Source organism: Dermacentor albipictus, chromosome 1 (assembly GCF_038994185.2).
Source record: "Dermacentor albipictus isolate Rhodes 1998 colony chromosome 1, USDA_Dalb.pri_finalv2, whole genome shotgun sequence".
Taxonomy (NCBI): domain Eukaryota; kingdom Metazoa; phylum Arthropoda; class Arachnida; order Ixodida; family Ixodidae; genus Dermacentor; species Dermacentor albipictus.
Window position 1 is genome coordinate 126044958 of NC_091821.1, and position 23471 is coordinate 126068428.

Consider the following 23471-nt stretch of genomic DNA (forward strand, 5'->3'; position numbering starts at 1 on the left):
GTGACAACTACCATCATGAATGAAGTGTGGCTCTGTGGAAATGGATCTATGGATACAGCATAAATTTACCCTCCCTTTACCACTGGGAGGTACCCTTTAATAGGGGCAGATCCAGGGTGTATGTCTGGATGTCCTGACCCTCCGGTCAATCTTTTGTAGAGACAACCACAATCTTTTGTAGAGACAATTACAATCTTTTCTCCAGTGCTCCCATGTAGTACAAACAAGGGAACTTCGTTGGCGATCTTGAGTCTTCTCACTGACCCTGACTGTTCACTCAAACAGCATTGAATTGAACTGAATGCTGGGGTTTTAGGCGCCAAAACCCCAATTTGATTATAAGGCATGCTGTAGTGAGGGACTGCAGATTAATTGTGACCACCAGGGGATTTTTAACATGCCCCCAATGCATGAGACACGGTCGCTTTTGCATGTCACCCCCCTCAAAATGTGGCCCCCACAGCCTGGATTTGATCCCATGACCTTGTGCTTAACAGCGCAACACCATAGGGGCTAAGCCACCCTGGCAGGTCTCAAACGGCATCTGCAAGAAGCACTGCGCCACACTGGCTCACTTGGCCATGTGTGTGCACCAGCTTATGTGTCTGGCTGTACAAAAATTATTATTTGTGGTTGTTGTAAGAAAGGAGGTTTCTTAAAATAATTAAATTCTGGGGTTTTACATGCCAAAACCACGACCTGATTACGAGGAACACCGTAGTGGGGAGCTTTGTATGAATTGTGACCAACTAGCACTGCACGGGCCAAATTTTTCAGCCCAGGCCCACCATTAGACGACTGGCCTGAGCCCATAGCTCCAAGCCCGGGCCTGCATGACCAGGCGCTCCCTGGGCCCATGACAGGAACTCGCTGTAGTAGATGCCTTAAGAATGCCATTGCTTAGATGATGTATCCAAAGACAATACAATGAAAGTGCAGTGACAATGAAACGCTGCAAGAAAAGCTTTTTCCCACAGATAAAACATGAACCTCATATGAAACGGCTGAACAACACAAAGGCTGGGTTAAAACATTTCAGCAAGGCATTTTATTTAAAGTGTTGAGTACACTTTATGCTGTAAACATCAAAAAAAGAATTATACACATTTGTAAAAAAGTAGCAGTTTCATGAAGGCGAAGCATTGACAGCGATAACAAGGTTTAGCGATGCGCTCGAGCTCCTCGCATGATGTTGCTCTGCTGAAGATCCCTGCTCTTTGCAATAAACAATCACATCTTTATTCTGCTTAATGGGCAAGTAAGCGCAGGACGTATCTATCCATGTTAGAGCCATAAAAGCAGTGAGGCTGCAGTCGGCCATTGTAACAACATCACAGTGTCTACCAAGTTGATATTTCCAATTTCCTGAGTTTTCCAAGTTTTTCCTGAATACCTTTGCAAAATTCATGAGTGACACAGAACTTTGTTTTATGTCAAGACGGGTTGACATGCATGTTAAAAAAAAAAAAAAGACTTAATCCAGCTTGAATACATAGGAGTAGTGTTTATTTTATTCAAAAAAAAAAAAAACAGAAGGGACGGGTTAGTAAAATGCACAGTGAATAAAATATCTTCGAAAAAAATGGTAAAGCCCATTGCAAATTGAGTCGAATATATACAAATACGAATAAAATGAGATGCATACAGAAGCAAACATTTTCGTATATGAGCTACCAATGAGCAGGCTCATTGGTATGAGGCCCGAACTTTGCCACATGTGAGATTATCTCTCAGTAGCTGGAAAGTCAACCTCAACTGTCCTGACATACTCTCAGCTCGCGCACAACGCCTCAGTGTTGCATTTCACTGCTTTAAAGAGTTTAATTTGGTTAAGATGAGGGTAACCTGCACCTAGGCGTCAGCCAACACTTTGTTTTTTGAGCTGAAGCTCCTTCAAAGAAGTGGCAGCACACCTCCCTTTCTGTTCATTCCTCAGTGCGTCTGTTCTTTGTGTTCTCATCCTCCTTCCGCCACGCGTTCGCCCCACAGACCATTTGAAGCATCCTCTTGGTCTGTTGTACAATCAATGTCTATATTTTTGGACTCCCTAGGGGCCACGAAAACCTCCTAAAATGCGGGCAGTCCGAAAAAATGAATGCATGTCTTTTACTGCCCTTCAGGGCTCAAATCGCCACAGGCACGTCCGAAATAGTTCTGAAGGCCTGCCAGTACACTTATTAGGCAGATTGGTGCTCGTACTGTGACAGGAGACGGCGAGTGCACGCGTGTACAATTAAGGAATACATAGTGCATCCCGTGACAATTGCCCCTTCACACGCTTGTTAAGCTTCACCGCAATACTGCGTGTATGCTTCACCGCATAACATTGCTGTATTGAGGCGAAGTTGACTTTTGGGAACCGGCATTATGCAACGCGCCGTGCTTTCTGAGCTTCAAAGTCAATCGCGAGGATTACAAAGGCAGAGTCGGCGCCATTGCTGACAGTGGCGAATTGATTTAATAAAAACACAGCACCGAAAACCCAGAAGCTTAACAGCGAGCGTCGAAGCAGCTAGGCCTAGCGTTGCCATGCGTGAGCGCCGGTTCAAGGCAACGAGATAATCGAAGAGGCTTTGATTAATGCCGTTTCGGACCTGCGGTCACAGCAAAACGTTCAGAAAATCGGATGGCGAAGAATTCTTGCGTCCGAAATTTTAGACATTCTTATACATTGACTTTATGGGGTCTGTGGCGGTGCCGCAAAGCCATCCGAATTATCGGGCATATCCCAAAAATCAGGCGTCAACTGTACACTGCTAACTCCTCTAATTGACGACACGGCGTCAAAGTCGATTCGTTACGATTACTCTCTTACTCGGGCGAGCATTAGCGTGACTTTCGTTCCTTTTCAATAAATTTAGAGCTAATTTTCCCTGACAGAAGCAGAAATTCCCTGAGTTTCCGTGAGTATTTTCAGACTATTCAAAATCCCTGAAAATTCCCGGTTTTCCCAGTTGCTAGACACACTGAACATTCAACATGAAAGGTCTTTCCTGAATTATGCATTAAGCAGCCATTAAAAAATTGCTACAAATGGGGCATATAGCTGCACTGTTGGAGACCTGACTATTACTGAAATTTTTGGCACGTGCTTGAGAGCTGTTTACCAACAATAAAAATAAACAGCAGTCTTTCACTTGGAACTTTCTATTTCTATTCTATCTTATCATTATCATCAGCCCCTCCCCTTACTAACAGACCTCCCCTCTTCCCCCTCAGATAAAAGCTGGGTACCCTGCTTTAAGGTAACCCAATATAATGAGACACCAATATGATGTGCTAATATCCATGAAAAAAAAAGAAATAGAAACGAAAGGAAAGAGAGAGTGACAGACAAAAAGAACACCTTGTATTATAGCCATGACTTGACAGTAATTGAAATTATTTACTTGAGATGAACTCTTCATCCTGCAACAAGTAACGGGGCCAAATTTAGTCTTGGTGGCTGTACTCCAAAGGGGATGGACTTCAAAAATGTCTGTGTGCTTTATTTCAGTGCACATAAAAGAATCCAAGTTGGCCTAAATAATTCTATTCACTACTGTATCACCTAAAGCCAAGAGTACAGTTTTGGAAGAACAATGACAATTTTGGAACAACCAAAAGATTTCTTGCAGCAGCTCTTGTAGTAGGGCATTTAGGATATATAAATGACACAAAAACAATATAACGCAAAGCAATATAATGCAAGTTCTGTAACTCTTTATTTCTAGAAGGCTATTTAGACATAAATACAAAGCAAACTTACATTTAGAAGGAATTATAAAAGTTTAATTAAAGACTCAATGTGGTGAATAACAACATTATAAAATGCAACATGTGGTAAGGTGCTCACAAGACAGTGGCAATAGCAAAATAAGAGATTATGTATGGTAACTGGAACCTCAACTTGCTTGCAAGTTGCAAGATTACTTAGTATATGGCTTATTCTGGTGGGACTCCAGGCTTACAAGTGCTTTCGAGAGCCTTTTCTGGTTCTGACCCCTCCTCAACAGTGTCTCAATGGTCTGGATGTTGGGAGAAACATTTTGCCTACATCCTTTTGGGAACTATACTTTAGCATTTCTCAGCATCTTTCTTGATGATTTTATTACATCTTGTAGGTTCCCTGCATTTGCCTTTATTCCCAGGTACATTAAGTCACCTTAGTTTCATTCCTCTTTTGCACTCACTACTGATGTTTCTGCTTCTAGTCGCTGTTGTTTCTACTTGCAGGTGGCCTTTACTGCTCTGAGCAGTTACTGGTTTAGTGGAATCACCACGTTTGTGAGGCAGGTGACAATGCACCCCACTTTGTTGCTCTCATGATTAAAGCTGCAGAGACGGCATCATAACAGGAATTACTAATGCGCCACCTCACATACGCTACAAAGCCACAAAAGCGGTAGCCCAGGTTTCGTTTGCAGAATCGTAGCCATCAGACCTTCAGCAGGTGTCTTTGAAACAGACATGGAGAAATTATTGCCAAAATGATACTTTTGTTGCAGCATGCAGCAAGATGTGCCCTTTGTAGAAGTTTGGAGCAAGTGTAGCAGCAGTTTCACTTCTGCAAGCGCTCATTAAAAAACTTCTTGAGCATAACATATACATATGCACTAATAAGTGACCATGAACATAAGGACAATTTTATTATTGATGGTGATGAATTTTGTGTTTAGTGGCACAAGGGTCAAGTTTTTTTTACCATTACAACATAAATTGAGGATGCATAAATAGTCATGGCCTTACATTTAGACATAATTGAACAATGAACTCACTAGACCTATGTGTGCAGCTAAACAAGCCTGGAAATAGGCCTTAACCATTTGCCACAAATGGAGAAACCTTACCCAGGCCTGTCCCTGAGCGGGGTGGTTTCGGAGGCTTGGATGCAGAGGACCCAGTCTGGCCCCCTCCAGGCCCCAGGGGCCCCCAGGTGACTGCAGCAGTGACTCGTGTGAGCGCGAGCCACGAAGCCGCGGTGTAGGCGCTTCAGCTCGCCGCGCCCGCTCCAGCTTGCTGACGCTCTTGGTTCGCTTCAAGGGATTCTGCTTCAAAGATCGCTTTGAGAAGAAGCTCTGCAACCCGAGAAACCACCCCCAAGGAGAGAGGTCACTTTTCAAGAATATCTCACTCTGTGAAGGCCTCAATTCAAGGCAAGTTCTGGTGTCACTATTTTAAGCTTGAAGCACATTTTCATACAATGAACCATCGATGCAGTTCACACAGAAACCATCCCCATTATCACCAAGGCCGAGATGGGTTGCATAATGCAAAGTGTGCTTACAAAGTAAAGATGTAAAAAAAAAGGAAAAGGCAAATTTTAGAAGCTGTGAAACACAGCCATGACCAATTTTTCAATGTCAAACCATTCTGAACACCATTTCATGACAGCTCCTTATTTTCTCAAAAGGTTCACTGCAACCAGCACATGATTATGGCATTAATTAATAATAGTTATCAATTTTCACACTGATAGACAGTCTACACTTAAAATTCTCAATATATGGCAAACTTTCTACTTGTTATACGTATGGCTTTGATGGGTTTTTCTTAGCATTGCATGTAGCTTCAGAAAGTGCATCAGGAAGGCAAATGGTCACTTACTAGATCCAACAGACACCAGTGCCACCATGTCACTGCACATACTAAAAGCACATCATCATCATCATCATCAGCCTCTTTTATGTCCACTGCAGGACGAAGGCCTCTCCCTGCGATCTCCAATTACACCTGTCCTGTGCCAACCGATTCCAACTAGCACCCGCGAATTTCTTAATTTCATCACCCCACCTAGCCTTCTGCCGTCCTCGACAGCGCTTCCCTTCACTTGGTACCCATTCTGTAACCCTAATGGTCATAACCCACAATAACATAACCTGCATATTACATGACCTGTCCAGTTCCATTTTTTTTCTCTTAATGTCAATTAAAATATCGGCTAAACCTGTTTGCTCTCCGATCCAAACCGCTCTCTTTCTGTTTCTTAACGTTATGCCTAGCATTCTTAGTTCCATCGCTCTTTGCACGGTCCTTAACTTGTTCTCAAGCTTCTTTGCCAGTCTTCAAGTCTTTGCCCCGTATGTCAGCACCAGTAAAATGCACTGATTGTACACCTTCCTTTTCAATGATAATAGTAAGCTTCCAGTCAGGAGCTGACAGTGTCTGCCGTATGCAATCCAACCCATTTGTATTCTCTATGAATTTCCATCTCATGATCAGGATTCCCTGTGATTAATTGACCTAGGTAAATGTACTCCTTCACAGACTCTAAAGGCTGACTGGCGATCCTGAACTCTTGTTCCCTTGCCCGGCTATTCATCCTTATCTTTGTCTTCTGCATATTAATGTTCAACCTCACTCTGTTAAGGTACTCAATCATTTGCTGTAACTCGTCTCCGGTGTTGCTGAATAGAACAATGTCATCCGCAAACTGAAGGTTGCCGAGATATTCGCTGTTGATCTTTACTCCTAAGCCTTCCCAGTTTAATAGCTTGAACTGGGAAGGCTTAGGAGCAAGGATCGACGGCGAATATCACAGCAACCTAAAAGTATACACCTTCATCTTATTACCCACCTTCTGATGTAGTGATAATGCACAGTATGCTCCATAAGACAAATAAACAGAATTACGGTACTGTAAAGTGTGCCATGGTATGACACCAAAATCACTTGTATACCAAAGAAGCATGCTGTGTGCAGATGCTGACTGGTGCTTAGTCATCTTGAAAATAAAACAGGACCAAAGAAAAGGCATCAAAATGAGGCTGAGGAGTAAAACACTCCATTTCTTTATTTCTTGCCATGTCTTCAGCACAGCATCCCACTTTACAAAGATGAATAATAATAAGAAAACAACTTTTTCGGGATTACATTGAAAAGCAAGAACGACTATCTAAACACGACCCCAATGCCAGGAAACAAAAGGCTCAACACAACCAGCTACGCTCCGACATGCATTTTGGGCAGACATGCAACACCCATGTAGATTACAGTTTCAAAATCAGAGGAGGGTTCCTCACCACAATTCGTGATGGCGTGGCAGTAGCATCAGGCACCCGCCCCCCCAAGATGGGGGTGCTAGTGGCACTGCCCCCCTGCCGAAGCTCGTCACTGCCACGCTCCTGGGCTGCCTCTGCAGAGTCATCCGCAGGAGCACACATAAGCCACAGCAGCAACGGACAGAACATGCAGTACAGTGCAGCTGCTCACTAAAAATACAAGAGCTTGATATTCCTCACAGCCTAAGCGTGGCACCAGGAATCAAGCTATATTAGACTGCACTTTGTGGATGAGGACTATGCAGTACACCTCTCAATTATGGGGTATGCACTGAGGCTATGTGGAAACATTTCTTTTATTTTCAGGGCTCTTTTATAACCAAAACCCGTGAGCAGCTCAAAAGACGGCCCTAAAACAGAGCTGAAAAACTGACATGCTGCCAACATTTGCAGGCACTAGAAATGAAATCTGTAAAGAAAAAAAAAAGGGTGTGCACATATCAACGGGTAAAAAAGAGATATCTCAAGTAAAGGAAATTCTACAACTGCACTTCCCTCCTGGAAGTAAAACACGTCTGTGAATGCTGGCGACGCCTGAAACAACAGCCTCCAATACTTTTTTTGTCTAAAAGCACGTGGTATAAATATTTTTTGCTATGGATGCACACATTTATATTAACAGTAGGTTTAAAATTTTAAAACTAAATAAATAAATAACTTCAACAGTAGTGGAAGAGCCACTAAGAAACTCCTATGCCTCCTCTCAAAAGTATTCAGAGTTCGTGGGACAATGCTAACATATTAAGAGTTCAAAATACCCTGCCAACATGTACATCAGAACTCAGGGCAAGTACAAACTCTTTCATGATGTTCATTAAAACACAATAGCAGGTCACAACACTGGTCCAAGATCGATTTTAGAATAGTGACAAGGATATCAACAAAACTAATTGTCCACATTTGCATCTTTTCATCATCATCATCATCATCATCCTATTATATGTCCACTGCAGGATGAAGGCCCCTCCCCGCGATCTCCAATTACCCCTGTCCTGCGCCAACCGATTCCAACTAGCACCCGCGAATTTCCTAATTTCAACGCCCTACCTAGTCTTCTGTCAACCTCGATTGTGTTTCCCTTCTTTTGGTACACATTCTGTAACCTTAATGGTCCAACGGTTATCTAACCGGTGCATTACATGACCTGCACAGGTCCATTTTCTATCTTGATATAAATTAGAATATCGTCTATACCCGCCTGCTCTCCGATCCAAACAGCTCTCTTTCCGTCTCTTAACGTTATGCCTAGCAATCTTCATTCCATCACTCTTTGCGCAGCCCTTAACTTGTTCTCAAGCTTCTTTGTCAGTCTCCAAGTCTCTGCCCCAATGTCAGCACCGGTAAAATGCACCGATTGTACACCTTCCTTTTAAATGATAATGGTAAGTTTCCAGTCAGGAGCCGACAATATTTGCCATATGCAATCCAACCCATTTTTATTCTTCTATTAATTTTTTTTCTCATGATCAAGGTTTCTTGTGATTATTTGACCTAGGCAAACATACTCCTTCACAGACTCTGAGGCTGACTGGTGATCCTGAACTCTTGTTCCCTTGCCCGGCTATTGATCATTATCTTTGTATTCTGCATGTTAATCTTCAACCCCACTCTTACACTCAGTCTGTTAAGGTTCTCAATCATTCGTTGTAACTTGTCTGCATTGCTGCTGAATGGAACAATGTCATCTGCAAACCGAAGGTTGCCGAGATATTCGCTGTTGATCCTTACTCCTAAGCCTTCCCATTTAATAGCTTGAATACTTCTTCCAACCACGCAGTGAATAGCATTGGAGAGATTTTGTCTCTCCTTGTCTGACTTCTTTCTTTATAGTTATCTTCCTACTTTTCTTGTGTAGAATTAAGGTAGCTGTGGAATCTCTGCAGATATTTTCCAAGATGTTTACAAAGTTGTCTGTACTCCTTGACAATGTTTTTTTTTTTTTTTTTAATCTGACAATGCTGAGCTTGAATTTCACCTCCTCCAGTGCACTACATCTGCAAGCTTGGAGTGATGCCCGACACCAGCAAAAGGTACGGAGAGCGAGTGGGGCTATACTAATCCAGGTACAATCAAATTAGGAAGGCCCACTTAGCTTCAACAAAGATACTCCCTCACGAGCACAGGAATTGGCCTCCCTGGTGCAGTATTCGGCCACTTCCTATCTCATGATTTCTAAAATTACCCCTGGCCCTCAGTCCCCAGCCACGAAGGACCTGACCAAGGCGGCAGTCAGACCTGTAACGCAGCAGAGGGTGCTAAGAATTTCTGGGTCCGGACAGGGCACCAATGGAAACTGGCCCTTGCAACGTTTAACACCAAACCCTCTCGAGTGAGGCTAGCTTAGCAGGACTCTTTGAGGAGCTATCAGACATTGTTTGGGATATCATCGGCCTTAGTGAGATTAGAAGAACTGGTGATGCTTACACATTGCTGAATAATGGACATGTCCTCTGCTATAGAGGTCTCCCAGATAAGAAGCCTTACGGGGGGTAGGATTCCTAATTCATAAGGACACAGCGGGCAACATTGACAAATTCTACAGCATTAATGAGAGGGTAGCTGTAGTCGTAATCAAACTTAATAAGAGGTATAGATTAAAGGTAGTACAAGCCTACGCTCCAACATCCAGTCACGATGATGAGGAAATAGATCAGTTTTGTGAAGATGTTGAATTAGCAATGAGAAAAATGCAGAGAAAAATGCAAACTCAGTATACTGTAGTAATGGGCAACTTCAATGCAAAAGTGGCAGGAAAGCAGGCTGGTGAACAAGCAATTGGCAACTATGGCGTCAATTCTAGGAACGCTACAGGAGAAATATAATTCGCTGAGAAAATAATTCGCTGAAAGGAATTAGCTTCGAATATGGAACACATTTTTCAGGAAGCGTAGCAACAGAAAGTGGACCTGGAAAAGCCCTAATGGTGAAACACGAAATGAAATTGACTTCATACTTTCTGCTGATCCCAGCATACTGCAGGATGTAGAAGTGATAGGTAAAGTGCAGTGATCATAGGTTAGTGAAGGCCAGGATTCACCTCAATTTGAAGAGAGAAAGAGTAAAATTGGTCGAGAAGAAACAGGCCAACCTCGAGGCAGTAAGGGTAAAAGTAGACAAATTCAGGCTGGTACTTGCAAACAAATATGCAGCCTCAGAACAGAGGGATGATGACATAGAGCTAATGAATGAAACCGTAACTAAGCTGGCTTCAGAGGCAGCAACTGAAGTGGGAGGCAAGGCACCAAAGCAACAAGTAGGCAAGCTCTCCCAAGTAACAAAGGACCTAATAAAGAAACAGCAAAGAATGAAAGCGTCCAACACAAGAGATAAGATAGAATTCGCAGAACTGTAAAGAGTGATCAACAAGGCGAAAAAAAGGGATATTCGAAATATATAATGTGAGAAAGACTGAAGAAGCCGTAAAAAATGGACGCATCTTAATATTACATATTTTTAAAATAAAAACACTATATCCTTATGACCGACAAGAATTCAGCATAGTATAAAGGTACAATAATATGGGTGTCACATGGCACATTTTCTATCATTATCAAGCTTGATTAGAATCAAATTTATCGATCGTGATTGGCTTCATTGCACAAGCTGCAGAAGGAAGCCAATTGCTGTTGAGATATTAGATCCCAATCGGGATCGATGGCAATATAAAATGCACCTTGTGACACCAGCACACGTTTCAACCCACACACCTCTTGTTTTCAGAGTCTACAAGTATTTCCCATGGTCTTTAGGCAAAATATTATCTTGCTTTATAAGAAGTAAAGCTTCTTAAGTGGTTTCTATAAGATCACAAAATTAAGCACTAGGCATCAGCAGAGGTTACAAAAACTATTCAGCCCTCTTTAGTAGTGCATAAGGAGCAATGCAATAACATTGTTTAATGTTAATAGGCAGCTGCCTGTACTTAGCAACATTTACTTGAAAGCTGCCCTCAAGAGAAAGTTTGTGTTCAATGATGTCACTATACATGCTCAGTATGGTTATTCCACTGCACCATAACTGTGATGAGTTTTCCGAGAAACACAGACGAGCGGAATGCCATGCAAAGCACCAAGCTAAATGAACTTTCAGTGCATTCCTTTGCCAGATGTAAAAAACTGACACAGCATGTCTTTCTTAAACATTCATAAGTAGCACAGAACTTATTTGTCCAAACCTTGTAAGGTTTACTTAGTCAACAATTAGAATGGGTTAAAAATTTTTACCTATAGGTCAAAGGCAACCCTTTTGTCATACAAAATGGGTTAATTTTGTTACATAACTGTACATTAACGCGCAACAGTGATTAGAGAATAGCACCACAGACCTAGCAAAACTAAGCAGGTTGAGGCACACAATATAGCGGCCTTTAGACTTCAAGAAGCCAAAGCTTTGTCGACATTTGACAAAACATGTAGAAAGTCCTTTCATACATGTTTTCCAAATTTACGAGTTGTAGAGCAACCTATCAGCAACAAAGATTTTCCAGCTGAACAACCCATTGCAATATTCATAACATCGCCCGACATGACATTAGCAACAACAATTGGCAAACAGGTCTCGACGCCTCCCAACGAGACTGGGCTGCGCACATTAAATAATGTTCGCGAAACTTGTCAGAAGGCGTGAATTAAAACAGCAATGCGAAAATGAGAGAAATTCTACAAGCAAAAGACTGCAAACAGAACTGTGCCGTAAGTAAACAGATTTCGATGCCTGCGTCCGAAACCCACAATGCAGTGCTGCATATTACACTAAACGTCAGACAGCAAACTGAACCAACAAAAGTCGATAATGCACTCACGCATTCATCTAACGCGTACAGAAACGACGGCGATGATTTGTACACGTCTGGTCCTGTAACTAATTGCAGACGCTAGAGCAGTCGCGAGCTTCTTCTCAGCGAAGTCAGGCGCAAAGACCTTGCTACGTCCATCAGAAGTAACTTTACGCCGCAGCGACAAGCTCAAATGCCTGCGTGATGAAGACCACTTGGCGCGATGAGGGTAGCAGAGACGAAACCATCCAGTGGCTGCGAGATCGGTTAGCGGGTGTTGTTCTGTTCAACTGAACCGTCACATAGCGGTCTTTACGCGACGATCGCACCTAAAGCGCACAATCCTTGAAGTTTTCTACATCCCACTAGGGCTTCCCAAAGAAGCGTTGGCAATGCGTTGGCTCCGAAAGCGGGATGCCAGCAGTGTAGGCGGCGGCGGCTATATTCGGTTTGAGGAAAGAAGCAAGAGAAAACGGCGCGGCGCGACCGACCGAGCGCGTCGGTCGAGGGAGGTCATGAGCGAGCGAGCGCGCTTCGTTGGCTTTGTCGCGCAATCTCATCGTGCTCGCGATCGTGGCGAAGGGGAAACAACAAAACATAACACAAACACAAAACGCCAACCGACACTCGCTTGCTTTATCCGCTGATAACCTACGTAACGCGGCGTCATAACAATCGGTCAGATTTCGCCCACTCGCTAATTTCGCCACGCAGCGATGTCACAACATAAGCAGCGAGCGCTGCTTTTGTTCACGTGCGAACTGTGCAAACCGCCAGACGCAACGCGAGAGCGTTGGCAGACGACGAGCGGATGTGAGCGACTACGCCTCTAAAAAAACCGCCTTGGGGTTACGCTTTCACCTTGTTCAGGAGAGGCAAGGCAGTCGAGCGCCATCAACAGAGTGGTTATTCGGGGATCCCGTTTACACTCCCAGTGCCCTAGAGCGAAAACCAGCTGCGGCTGCCGACGAGACGGTCCAGGCGACCTCCATCTACTTTCCAATGCTAGACGCCGCCATATTTGCTTAGAGGAGAGAAGGAAGGCGCATGAGAACGGGGTGGTGCGCCTGGTTGCCTGCCCTACTTTTTGTTTTGCAACTTTTTGTCCGCTTATCTTCGTTTCTTATTTCCTGCAAGCAAAGTTTCAAGACAGGTACGAATGCGGCAGCCCGCTGCAACTTTCAGCGTTACTGTATGCGGGAAATGTGGCGCGGCACTAAGATAACGGCATTAAAAGGTGATAATTACCAACGTGAGAAGCGAGAAATGCAGCGCTTGTATCATAAATGCCGACCGATGCGATGGCGCTTCTAGGCGTCTGACACTCTAGGAAGTATGCAGCGAGCAAAATATACCTGGCAGAAAGCCACATCATTGACCAGTGAAAGCCATTTCAGTTATGACAATCAAACAGGGCAACACTACTACTGTGCATGAAATGCCAAACGGCAGCGTGCTTTCCATTGCTGATTACACTTATTAATCACGGTGGTAGCACTTAATTCAGTAAGCCACTCCAGCAGTAGAGAGCCATACGCATGCACAGCACAATGAAACTCGCTTATATAACAGAGGACATCTTCATGAACTATATGAAAGTGTAGCATCAAGCAAGAAGTAGGAACATTGCACATGCCAAGTCAAAGCACCTGCTGCATGTATAAGCCTGTTGCTTACAATGACGTTGTTCAGCCCTCTCCAACTGTGGATTAGGAAAAGACGAGGTCAATTGACCGAATAAATGACGACAGCCAAGAGCTACCCATTGACAACTGGGAAAGCACAAGCAGCGGCATCCTTTCAGTGCATGCATACGTTTGTGTACGTTGTGTTGAGTGAAAATGAGTTTTACAACACTGCAGTAATTTTGGCTCTAATGCCCACCGACCGTACCTGCTGGCCATCAAAGGCAAGATTACTGCAAAGTCTTATGTACCTTTGCACAACATAACCGCACGATAAACTGGAACGGAGATAGACATAAGAAGTGTGTACACACACAAATTGCTGGCTTTCAACCAATCATTTGTTTGTGCCACTGTCCCTTTTTTGTAGCTAACAGCAAAGTGCGTGCTCATCGCCATGCGTAAGGGAGCAAGACAGAAAAGAAAAAATGGAAGACCACAAAAGCAAGAACACATGGCTATCATAGTTCCAGCAACGCCATTTTGCAATCAATGAGGGCAACGGATGATTGGCCGATACATCTTTCCTAATTTTTTTTTTATGAAGAACACCACCTCCTTAATATCACAGGCCTTGGAGCCGATGTGTTTGTATAATTCCTAATGGTAACAGCACGAACAAAACGATGATGGAGTGAAAGGACACAGGACAGTGCTCGTCCTGTGTCCTTTCACTCTGTTGTCGATTTGTTCACGCTGTTACCATTATAAATGCATACTAACTCGCCCAACTTCACCACTTTAATGCTGGTATAATGCTTGCAGCTTCTCTAACTATACACACATACAGCTCCAGCAGTGCGCTGCCAAATACAAGTGCGTTATTGTATTGGTGCTCACTGATGCACTTGTTCAGACACCTCTCGGTCTGCCCGATGTAGATATTGTTGGGAGGTGGAGACAAGCACAAGCATTGTTTATGCAAAGCGAATGCTGAAGGCACTAGAACATGGCAACGGAAGAGCCCCAGCAACAGCAGCACTTCTTCATCGTTTCTTGTCAGCATGTCCTGTTCTGCATCGTGACACTATGCTGCATGGGTTGGTGCGGTGACCTGGCGCAAGCGATTATGGTCCAGCAAAGGCACGCATGTAGAGCTTTAAACAGGAGACATGAACAACATCAGTTCTTGGCTGTACCGACGATGGGCTTGGCTCTTTGGGAGCAATCTCGTACGTCACATCCGAAAGCTGTCGTAGGATTCGGTAGGGACCTGAATATCGTGACAGAAGTTTTTCAGATAGGCCCGCACGACGAGATGGTGACCACAGGAGCATGAGGGAGCCAGGTAAATACTGCACGTCCCTATGGTGCGTATCACAATGGGACTTCTGGGAAGCCTGGGAATAAGTGAGGCAAGCGCGGGCAATCTGACGAGCCTATGCTGCCATAGAAATCGCATCGCCGGCATAAGCAGTGTGCGACTGTGTGACTTGCGGAAGTATAGTGTCCTGGGGCAAAACAGGATCACGAACAAACAGTAGATAAAACGGTGAGTAACCTGCAATGTCATGGCGGGACGAATTGTAAGCGAAGGCGCCATATGGCAGAGCGACGTCCCAGTCTTGGTGGCCTGGAGAAATGTACATAGCTAGCATGTCAGTAAGCGTTCTGTTCAGCTGCTCTGTGAGACTGTTAGTCTGCGGATGGTAAGCAGTGGCTATTTGATGCTCAGTAAAACATAGGTAGAGGATGTCACCAATGACCTTTTACAAGAAGTAACGTCCGCGATCCGTGAGGAGCTGACGTGGAGCACCGTGGTGCAGGATGAAGTTGCATAGCAGAAAATCCACGATGTCAGTGGCACAACTTGTAGGCAGAGCTCCCGTAATGGCGAAGCGCGTGGCATGATCGGTTGCAACCGCAACCCATTTGTTGCCCTTAGTTGAGAAAGGAAAAGGGCCAAGTAGGTCGAGTCCCACACGAAAGAAAGGCTCAGTGAGAATATCGATGGGTTGTAAAAGCCCAGCTGGAGCCATGGGAGTGGGCTTCCAGCATTGGCACAGGTCGCAAACAGTCACATACTGGTGCACAGAGCGGTAGAGGTCGGGCCAGAAGAAACGATGCCGAACTCAGTCAAAGGTGATGCGAGTAACACCGAGATGCCCAGCGATGGACGCGTCGTGGAGTTGTTGAAGCATGGTGCGTTGAAGGTGCCCCGGCATGGCCAGCAATAGGTCAGCACCATCAAGGTGCAAGTTGCATTTGTACAGGATTCTGTCGGAAATACAGAAGAGACGAAGGAAAGGATCAGGAGTTGGCGAGCTTAACCAATCCATGGTGGTTCGCAGAACGGGATTACAGCGCTGTTCATTGCCAATGTTGAAGAAGCCTGAGAACAGGGTGGCGGGACAAGCAGTCGACGCCCTGATGTAAATGGCTGGATTTGTACACTACAGAGAAAGTGTACTCTTGCAAGCGCAATGCCCAAGACGCCCTCAACCAAATAGCTATGGGCGAAACTTCGCTATCGCCCAAACCAGCGCTAGGCACTCTCGTTCCGTGATAGAATAGCTGCACTCAGCCGTGGACAGAAGATGGCTTGTGTAAGAGTTACACTCTTGACCACGCTGAATCTGGGCAAGAACAGCACCAATGCCATGACCACTAGCATCTGTATGGATTTCAGTGGGTGCTGAAGGGTTAAAATGGGCTAAAATTGGGGAGCTCGTCAAGAGTCTCATGAGTGCTGTGAAGGCTTCAGCCTGCCGCTGTCTCCACATGAAAGCGACATTATTCTTTAAAAGCTCGATGAGAGGGCAAGCATTGTCAGCAAAATTTTGAACAAAGCGACGAAAGTATGAGCATAAGCCTATGAAGCTGCGAACGTCTTTAACTGAGCATGGCACAGGAAATTCTTGCATGGCTTGAATTTTGGCCAGGTCAGGTTGAATTCCATTGGCGTTTACAAGGTGCCCGAGAATGGTTATTTCACCAGTGGCTGAAGTTTCGCAGCTTGAAACATAGCAAGTACAGTCGTGAGACGCTCAATGTGGATTTCAAACATTGGAGCAAAAACGATTATGTCATCGAGATAACACAGACAGATGGTCCACTTCAAGCCTCGGAGAAGGGTGTCCATCATTCTCTTGAATGTCGCTGGGGCATCGCAAAGCCCGAAGGGCAGGACTCTGCACTGAAAAAGTCCATAGCAATCCTTCTCATCAACAGCGATCTGCCAGTAGCCTGAGCGGAGGTCAATCGATGAAAAATATTTCGCCCCATGTAGACATCATGTAGACATGTAGACATGTGCATCATCGATATGAGGCAATGGATACACATCCTTTTTTGGTGATCTCGTTCAGATGGTGATAATAAGCACAAAATCTCCAGGTGTTGACCAGGACATCTGGTAAGGCCCATGGGCTAGTGGAAGGCTCGATGATGTTCTTCTTCAGCATCTTAACTTCGAATTGAATGACGCTGCGCACTGCAGCAAATACGCTGTAGGGGCGACAATGGATGGGACTTGCGTCGCCAGTGTGAATCCGATGAGTGACTATGGCTGTCTGGCTGAGCGGGTGCTCATAGAAATAAAAAATATTGCGGTAACTGAACAGTATGCACCTAAGGTCTACAGTTTGCGCTGGAGGGAGGTCGGTAGCAATCATTTTATCGACGTCTTGGTAGGGTGATGAAGCCGAACAGGAACATGCGACGATAGGGCTGACAGAGGCAGAAATAGTGGGCGTGAGCAGAGATATCTGGTACTCGTGCACAGGTGTCAGACAGGCCACTACACTGTCATGTTACCGGGAAGAACATGTGCAACAGATCCAAAATTTAGAATGGGAAGCCAAGTAGAATGATCGACAATGGCGACAACAGTGCTTGTGAATGTGACGCCATGCTGTAGAATAACGTTGACAAGTGCAGAGACGATGTAGTCGCCATCAGGAACATGTGGTCGAACATGTGGTCAAGGTACGGTAGTAGAGGCTTGAGGCAGCAACCGGGCAAATTCAGCAGAACACAGGAAAGGATGGTGTGGATCAGAAACAAAGCAGCAGTCAGACTGAAGGTAGAACTGCACGACACCTGCAGCGCAGTCTATTAGGGCACAATGGGTTGAAAGAAAGTTCAGCCCCAAAATCAGGACATGGGGACAGCACTCTCATACAATAAATAAGACGGTGGTTTGATGGCCGGCAATCGTTACTCGTGTTGTACACATGCCGACAACTGGTGGCATATTGCCGTCGGCAATGCGTACTGTGCACAATACGGCAGGCGTGAGGATCTTTCTGAATCTTTTGCAAAGGACGGCACTCATTACAGACATCTGTAATGTCAACATCTGATGTCTGTAATTAAAGACATCTGGTGTCGACGAGCGACTTGACAGGGACTCCATCCACCTCAACGTCTAATATACTTCCAAGGGTAGGCAATGTGATCAGAGGATTTGCAGGCTGGGTCGTTGATGCAGCATCACCTCCGGGAGCTGCACCGACTAGTTTTCCTGTGGTACAAACGCAGGAGAAGAAGAGCGACGGGCCTGCGGTAAACGAGACCGACAGGCGTGACGGTGACCGGCTGGTTCGGAAGGTTGTAGGTATGTTGTCAGTATTTGTAGATGAAGGACGCACAGAGAAACGGGGAGCACCTTGATCTGGATGGTCGGACGGGAAGCTCCACCTAGGGGGTGATGACCAATGACTGCAGCAATGACGAGCGACATGTTCAACATGCGAGCAATTGAAACAAATCAGCCTATCGTCCGGTGTTCTCCAGGGTAAGCAGTGGTTGGGCGGGGCCGGTCCTGACTGATAGCAGAATCACGAGTGGGGCAGATAGACGGGAGGCCTAAACTTTCCATCTCTTGTCCGACAACGGCCTGTATAAGCGAGACACAACACGCGTTGTCTGGGCAATGCTGATGAGGAACGATGGGAGACATGGCTTCGAGCTCGCAACGAATTAACCATGTCAAATTTTCTTGCCCAGACAGAGGAAGGTCCATGTGGCTGTTCCTCACATGAAGATGTCGAAGCTGTATTTGGTAGCCTGTTGAACTGCTGCGTAATGCAGTGAATCTTCATCAGTTCGAAAGTGCAGCACTCATTGATGATCACGTCCACCAAGTCATAGTTCTTGCAGATAAGGAGGTTGAATGCGTCATCTGCTATGCCCTCCAGGATGCTGCCAATCTTGTTGTTCTCGTTCATGTCTTTGTCAACTTTACGACAGATCACGAGGACATCTTGAATATATGCCACGTAAGATTCTGTCGACGTTTTAGCATGGGTCGATAGCTCCTTCTTCGCTGCCAGCTGATGGCCAAAGGGCTTTCCAAAGAGGTCAAGAAGTTCTGCTTGCAGACGTCCCAACTCGTTATGTTGTGTTTGTGGGTCTTGTACCATGCTAGCACTGTCTCGGAGGTAGAATATCACATTTGCTAGCATTAGTGTTGTATCCCATTGATTATTTTCGCTTACACACTCATACCAGAAAATCCAGTCTTCAACGTCCATACCATCGGTGCCATTGAAGGTCCCTGGGTCTCGGCTGGGCAACACGATGGAGGTCAGAGTTTGCGGCACCGGAGGTGGGTGGTCGGTCATTGTGGCGCTTTGGCTGTCGATCATCGAGCCAGGGCTCATGCGAAGACCACCGCAGAGCTCTGTGTTGGTACCTAGAACCTCGACCAAAATGTTGCGAGGCAGAGACAAGCACAAATGTTGTTTATGCAAGGCAAATGCTGAAGGCACCAGCTGACACTAGAACATGGCGGCGGAAGTGCCCCAGCAACAATAGCACTTCCTCGTCATCGTCTCTTGTTTGCATGTCCTGTTCTGCATTGTGAAAATATGATCAGGAAAAGGGAATATCATATATGATGGTGCATGTGCAGGGCATGAACACGGTGGTATGTGTTTCTTGTGCAATGTCCTCAGGAGGCACCATCTGCGTGAATGTGCCTTTCAACTTCTGCACTAATAAAGCCAAACTTTTTCCATGATGAATGAACCGAGTCCAACCCGTACCTTGCCACAACATTGTTGGCTGTGTTGTGCGCTGTAATTTTCCACTTTCAATTGCTTTAACAGCTTCTCGGAACTTGCACACGTTAGCCACTTCAGATACTTGGCCTCCTTAGGTCCTCACAGACTACGACCTCGGATTCCACATGTAAAAAGAAGGCAGTATTGCCCTATGTTCATGGCCTCTCACGTCGTTTGAAGGTTGTGGCAAGGTGCAGAAGGTTAAAGGTGAAATCACATAGGTGGCACCTCATGAGGTCATTGCAAAACGAACATGCCACCATCTTTGTGCCGTGCACATGCACCATTGTATACAAGATCCCCTTCTCCTGCAGTCATATCTACATTTTGCAGGCTGGGAGGAACCTCAGGAAAAGAACCTCGGTGAACAAAGTAGTAAGGCAGCAATGCACTTGCATTTGCTAGTGCACTGCCAGAGCTGCATATGCCAGCCACAGCAAAAGTAGCTGCGAGTGTTTCTACTGGCACCATTACCCCGTGGTATGCAAGATTATGGAGGCATTCTTTTAAAAGAAATGAGGAAAGATGTGTCACCTAGCTGTACAGTGCCCTCACTGACTGTGAAATGGCACTGCTGAAACTATGATAGCTGTGTGAGGTAAAAGGCTTTTGCTTCGCAAGTTTCCTCCCCCCCCCCCTTTTTTCCAGTGTTGCTCTCTCGAGTATGGTGAAGAATACGTGCCATGCCGTAGCATTTTAGCTACAAAAGGGGACAGCGAGAAAAATAAATCGTGAGTTTAAAGTCAGTGCCTCATTCTTGCCATTCTTGCATATATCTTCATCCGAGTTTGTTGTGCTGTTAACATTGAATAAGTTTTGTGTTGTTCAGTGGGAAAAATTAGCTTTTAGTAGATAGCAGACCCAGAGCAAGGTTAATAGGAAAGATTTAAGGGAGGCCAAAGGGGGAGAGAAAACATATGCGTTAGCAGACAAAAAAAGGTGACGAGTTTCAAAGAAGCAAATCTTCACCGTTTTTCGAAGGAGCTTAACAAAGAGCCTGGAAACCATGTTACTTATTCTCGAAGGACAGTTCTTTATCAGACAAGGTCACATAAAGTTGGCCGACGGACAGGACACTGAGATGAGCCATCTCATGTGTCTCAATTATCTTGTGCTTGAGTTTGTCCTTTTGTCACTGACACAGACGCCTTCAAACTTCAGGCTGCACCCATACTTGCTGTAGTGGAGAGCTAGGTGGTCAGTCACTAGGTTGCCAAGTTCCCAATAAGCAGGTGGAAATCGCTCATATATTTTATGCTTCAAAACTAAGCCTCACAGTTGCAAGTCAGCACTGTGTATGTTTGTCTATTCATGTATTGTGTCTTCTCACACTGTTTAATCATGCAACATCACTAATTAGCCTAACAAGCTACCATTATGTATTATTTTAAAGACTGCATATGTTGCATTTACTCAAATTTAGTGCACATCTAAAAAAAGACAACTGGGTCTCCCGAAACTGGTGTTTCGGGAGGCCCAGACCTGTCCTGGCAGTGTAATAATGTCAATACTCGTCTCAGTCTTTCCACTTAGGCTTAAAGCAACCTTGAGCTGAATACAGAGGAAAGCTGCACTGCAAGTTTTACAAGTAAGTTAGATTACGTTTTTCTTTGCAATGGGGGGTGCATTTTGGTGTAGATGTGTGTTCTCTAGTGTACAAGCTTGTCCTCCCCTTATCTCCTTGTGTGCACCCATCCGTCTATTAATCTCAAGGCCTAAATTAGTTTGCCAGGGTAAGAATGTGCAAAAAAAAAGAGACTTTTAAGGCCAAATTCTGAAACCTTCCTTTATTCGGGCCACTTCCTAACCTTATTTGAGGAGCCTTTCATGCTCCCTTACCGTGAAGGAAGGATGCATGGAGGAAGCAAGTGCATTTTGAAAGCTCCTTTCAGCCACACTCACGAGAGGAATCTTTTCGTTAAAGAGAGGAATCTTTTCGTTAGGTAAATAACGAATTCCACGTGTCAGGGTTCAAGGGTATTTGTTATAAGTGTCACCAAATGTCTTTATTCAGCAAAAAAGTTAGTTCGTCAAACACTTTTTGTTACATTATATCGTTAGTATATAGACGCATACCCTTTTTCTTGATTAACGTTCACGGCTAACACACTTAAGAACACCTCGCGGGGAAGCTGGCTGCTTTGGGTATACTAAGTTTTCGTCCTGTGCTGTTTCGCCCTTTCGTTTTCAACTGATACGTGCAGTTACTTTAGATTTTTGTCATGATGCTTCGACAGCAAAGAATTGGTGACAGTTGGGCGCTGTTCCTCAGACTGGTTCTCAATATTTTGTTGCTGTAGGCTTAACAAAAGAGGCTGCACTAGTTCAACATGGACTAGAGATTTGGCGGCATGTGCGGCAAGGAGCACACACACTGCAGTATCTTGGAGGCCAAGGACACAATGCTTGCTTGTACTTTGCACTTCGCATAGAGCGTGCTACCATCTGCTCAAACTCGCAGCCACCGTTTTCTTCTCACCGGCCAGCCGGCCACCGGAAAGTATAATTGCGCATGCGCAGACGAGCATCACGTGTGCAAGCATTGCGAAGAACCTCTCGTTCAGTGAAATTACCGAGGAAAGGCACTGCCAAGGAACTTACTTAGTGCAAAAAAAGGAAGGAAAGGAAGCATGAAGGTAGCTTCTGGGATACCTTACGGTAAGGGAGTGCCAAGGAAGCCTCTACTAAGGATGCTTCAAAAAGGAAGCTTTCAGAATTGACGTAAGGTGGCCTAACTGCAATGAAGGCGTCCTTAGTAATGTAAGGCAGGTTTTAGAATTTGGACCTAAGTCTTCTAAGGGTGGCCACAACAACTATTCTTTGTGCCTGCAGTAGCACAGTGAAGCTTGCCATGAGCTCAGTCTACTAATACGAAAATGCAATACATAATGGTTCAGTTGCATCCCCAATACTGATGAAACTAAACATGAAACCAATGCTATGTCATCAGCATTAAGCTCGCAACATGCAGCATTTACTGCACATATAAATTATCTGGTTGTTCATGCAATGCAGTAGCTATATGTTACTCACACATGCACTGAATGCAGGCACAGCACAATTCAACGGGATGATCTGAGATGCGCAGCACCACTGTGGCTACTGCAGCTTATTGTTCCTTGCTGTCTACAAAACGCATGTTGAGAAAAAGAAAAGTGCCTTATCAAAAAGTCACAGTCACTTTAGCATACACTAAAGAGGATGAAGGCAAAAATTTGACCGCTCACGAGAAATTCATTAAATTTACTTGACATTTTCATTCTAATGCATTGTTACTTCCTATTATACTTATTTTCTCCCACCAAAGGTTGTAGGCTTGAGTGCCTTAATTTTCACCCTAATTAACAGCAAAGGTCGTGGGTTTGACTCCCACCAAAAGTTGTGGTTTCGAGTAACTTAATTAACCATGTATTACTTCACCTTAATTAACACCAAAGGTAGTGGGTGTGACTCTCATTCTTCACGATGACAATTGGAATCCAACTTGGAGATATGGCCAGCTCGCCCATATCTCCATGCTGTGTCCTGGGTTCGAGTGCCTTGGTCAACTTCGCCTTAATTAACACCAAAGGTCAGTGGGTTCGACTCACACCAAAGGTTGAGGGTTTCACTCCCACCAAAGGTTGTGGGCTCGAGTGCCTCAATTAAGTCTACCTTAATAAGCTATCTTAATTAACTTTGCCTTAATTATAAACCCACAGGTCGTGGGTTTCATTGCTTCAAGTGCCATAATTAACTTTGCCTTAATTAACACCAAAGGTTGTGGGTTCGACTACCACCAAAGGTTAAGGGCTCATTCACACCGGCGACTGACAGTGGTCGGGCAACCACGTTGGTCGCAAAGCGACCAGTCGCAAACGGTCGCCTTTCTTGAAAAGCGACCATTTTGGGCCAGTCGCTCTCTGCGCGATTTTTCAGTCGCGCGACCGTGGTCGCAAAAGTGATAAACCAATCAACGGCGCAC

The 23471-nt window shown here is 44.9% G+C and overlaps 1 protein-coding gene across 8 annotated transcripts in view; it reads right to left on the reverse strand.

The window, feature by feature from the left end:
- raskol (Ras GTPase-activating protein raskol) overlaps positions 1-23471 on the reverse strand; it is a 249508-nt gene that overhangs the window by 126539 nt on the left and 99498 nt on the right. For 6 of the 8 annotated variants that reach the window (XM_065451149.1, XM_065451146.1, XM_065451148.1 and 3 more), the window contains 2 exons: positions 7002-7114; positions 4830-5057 (listed from right to left, as the gene is read on the reverse strand). In XM_065451149.1, the coding sequence (XP_065307221.1) occupies positions 4830-5057; positions 7002-7114 (341 nt within the window). Of the gene's footprint in view, positions 1-4829; positions 5058-7001; positions 7115-11841; positions 12583-12675; positions 13172-23471 lie in introns of those variants that run through there. The other 2 variants (XM_065451150.2, XM_065451152.2) reach the window with 2 other exon arrangements.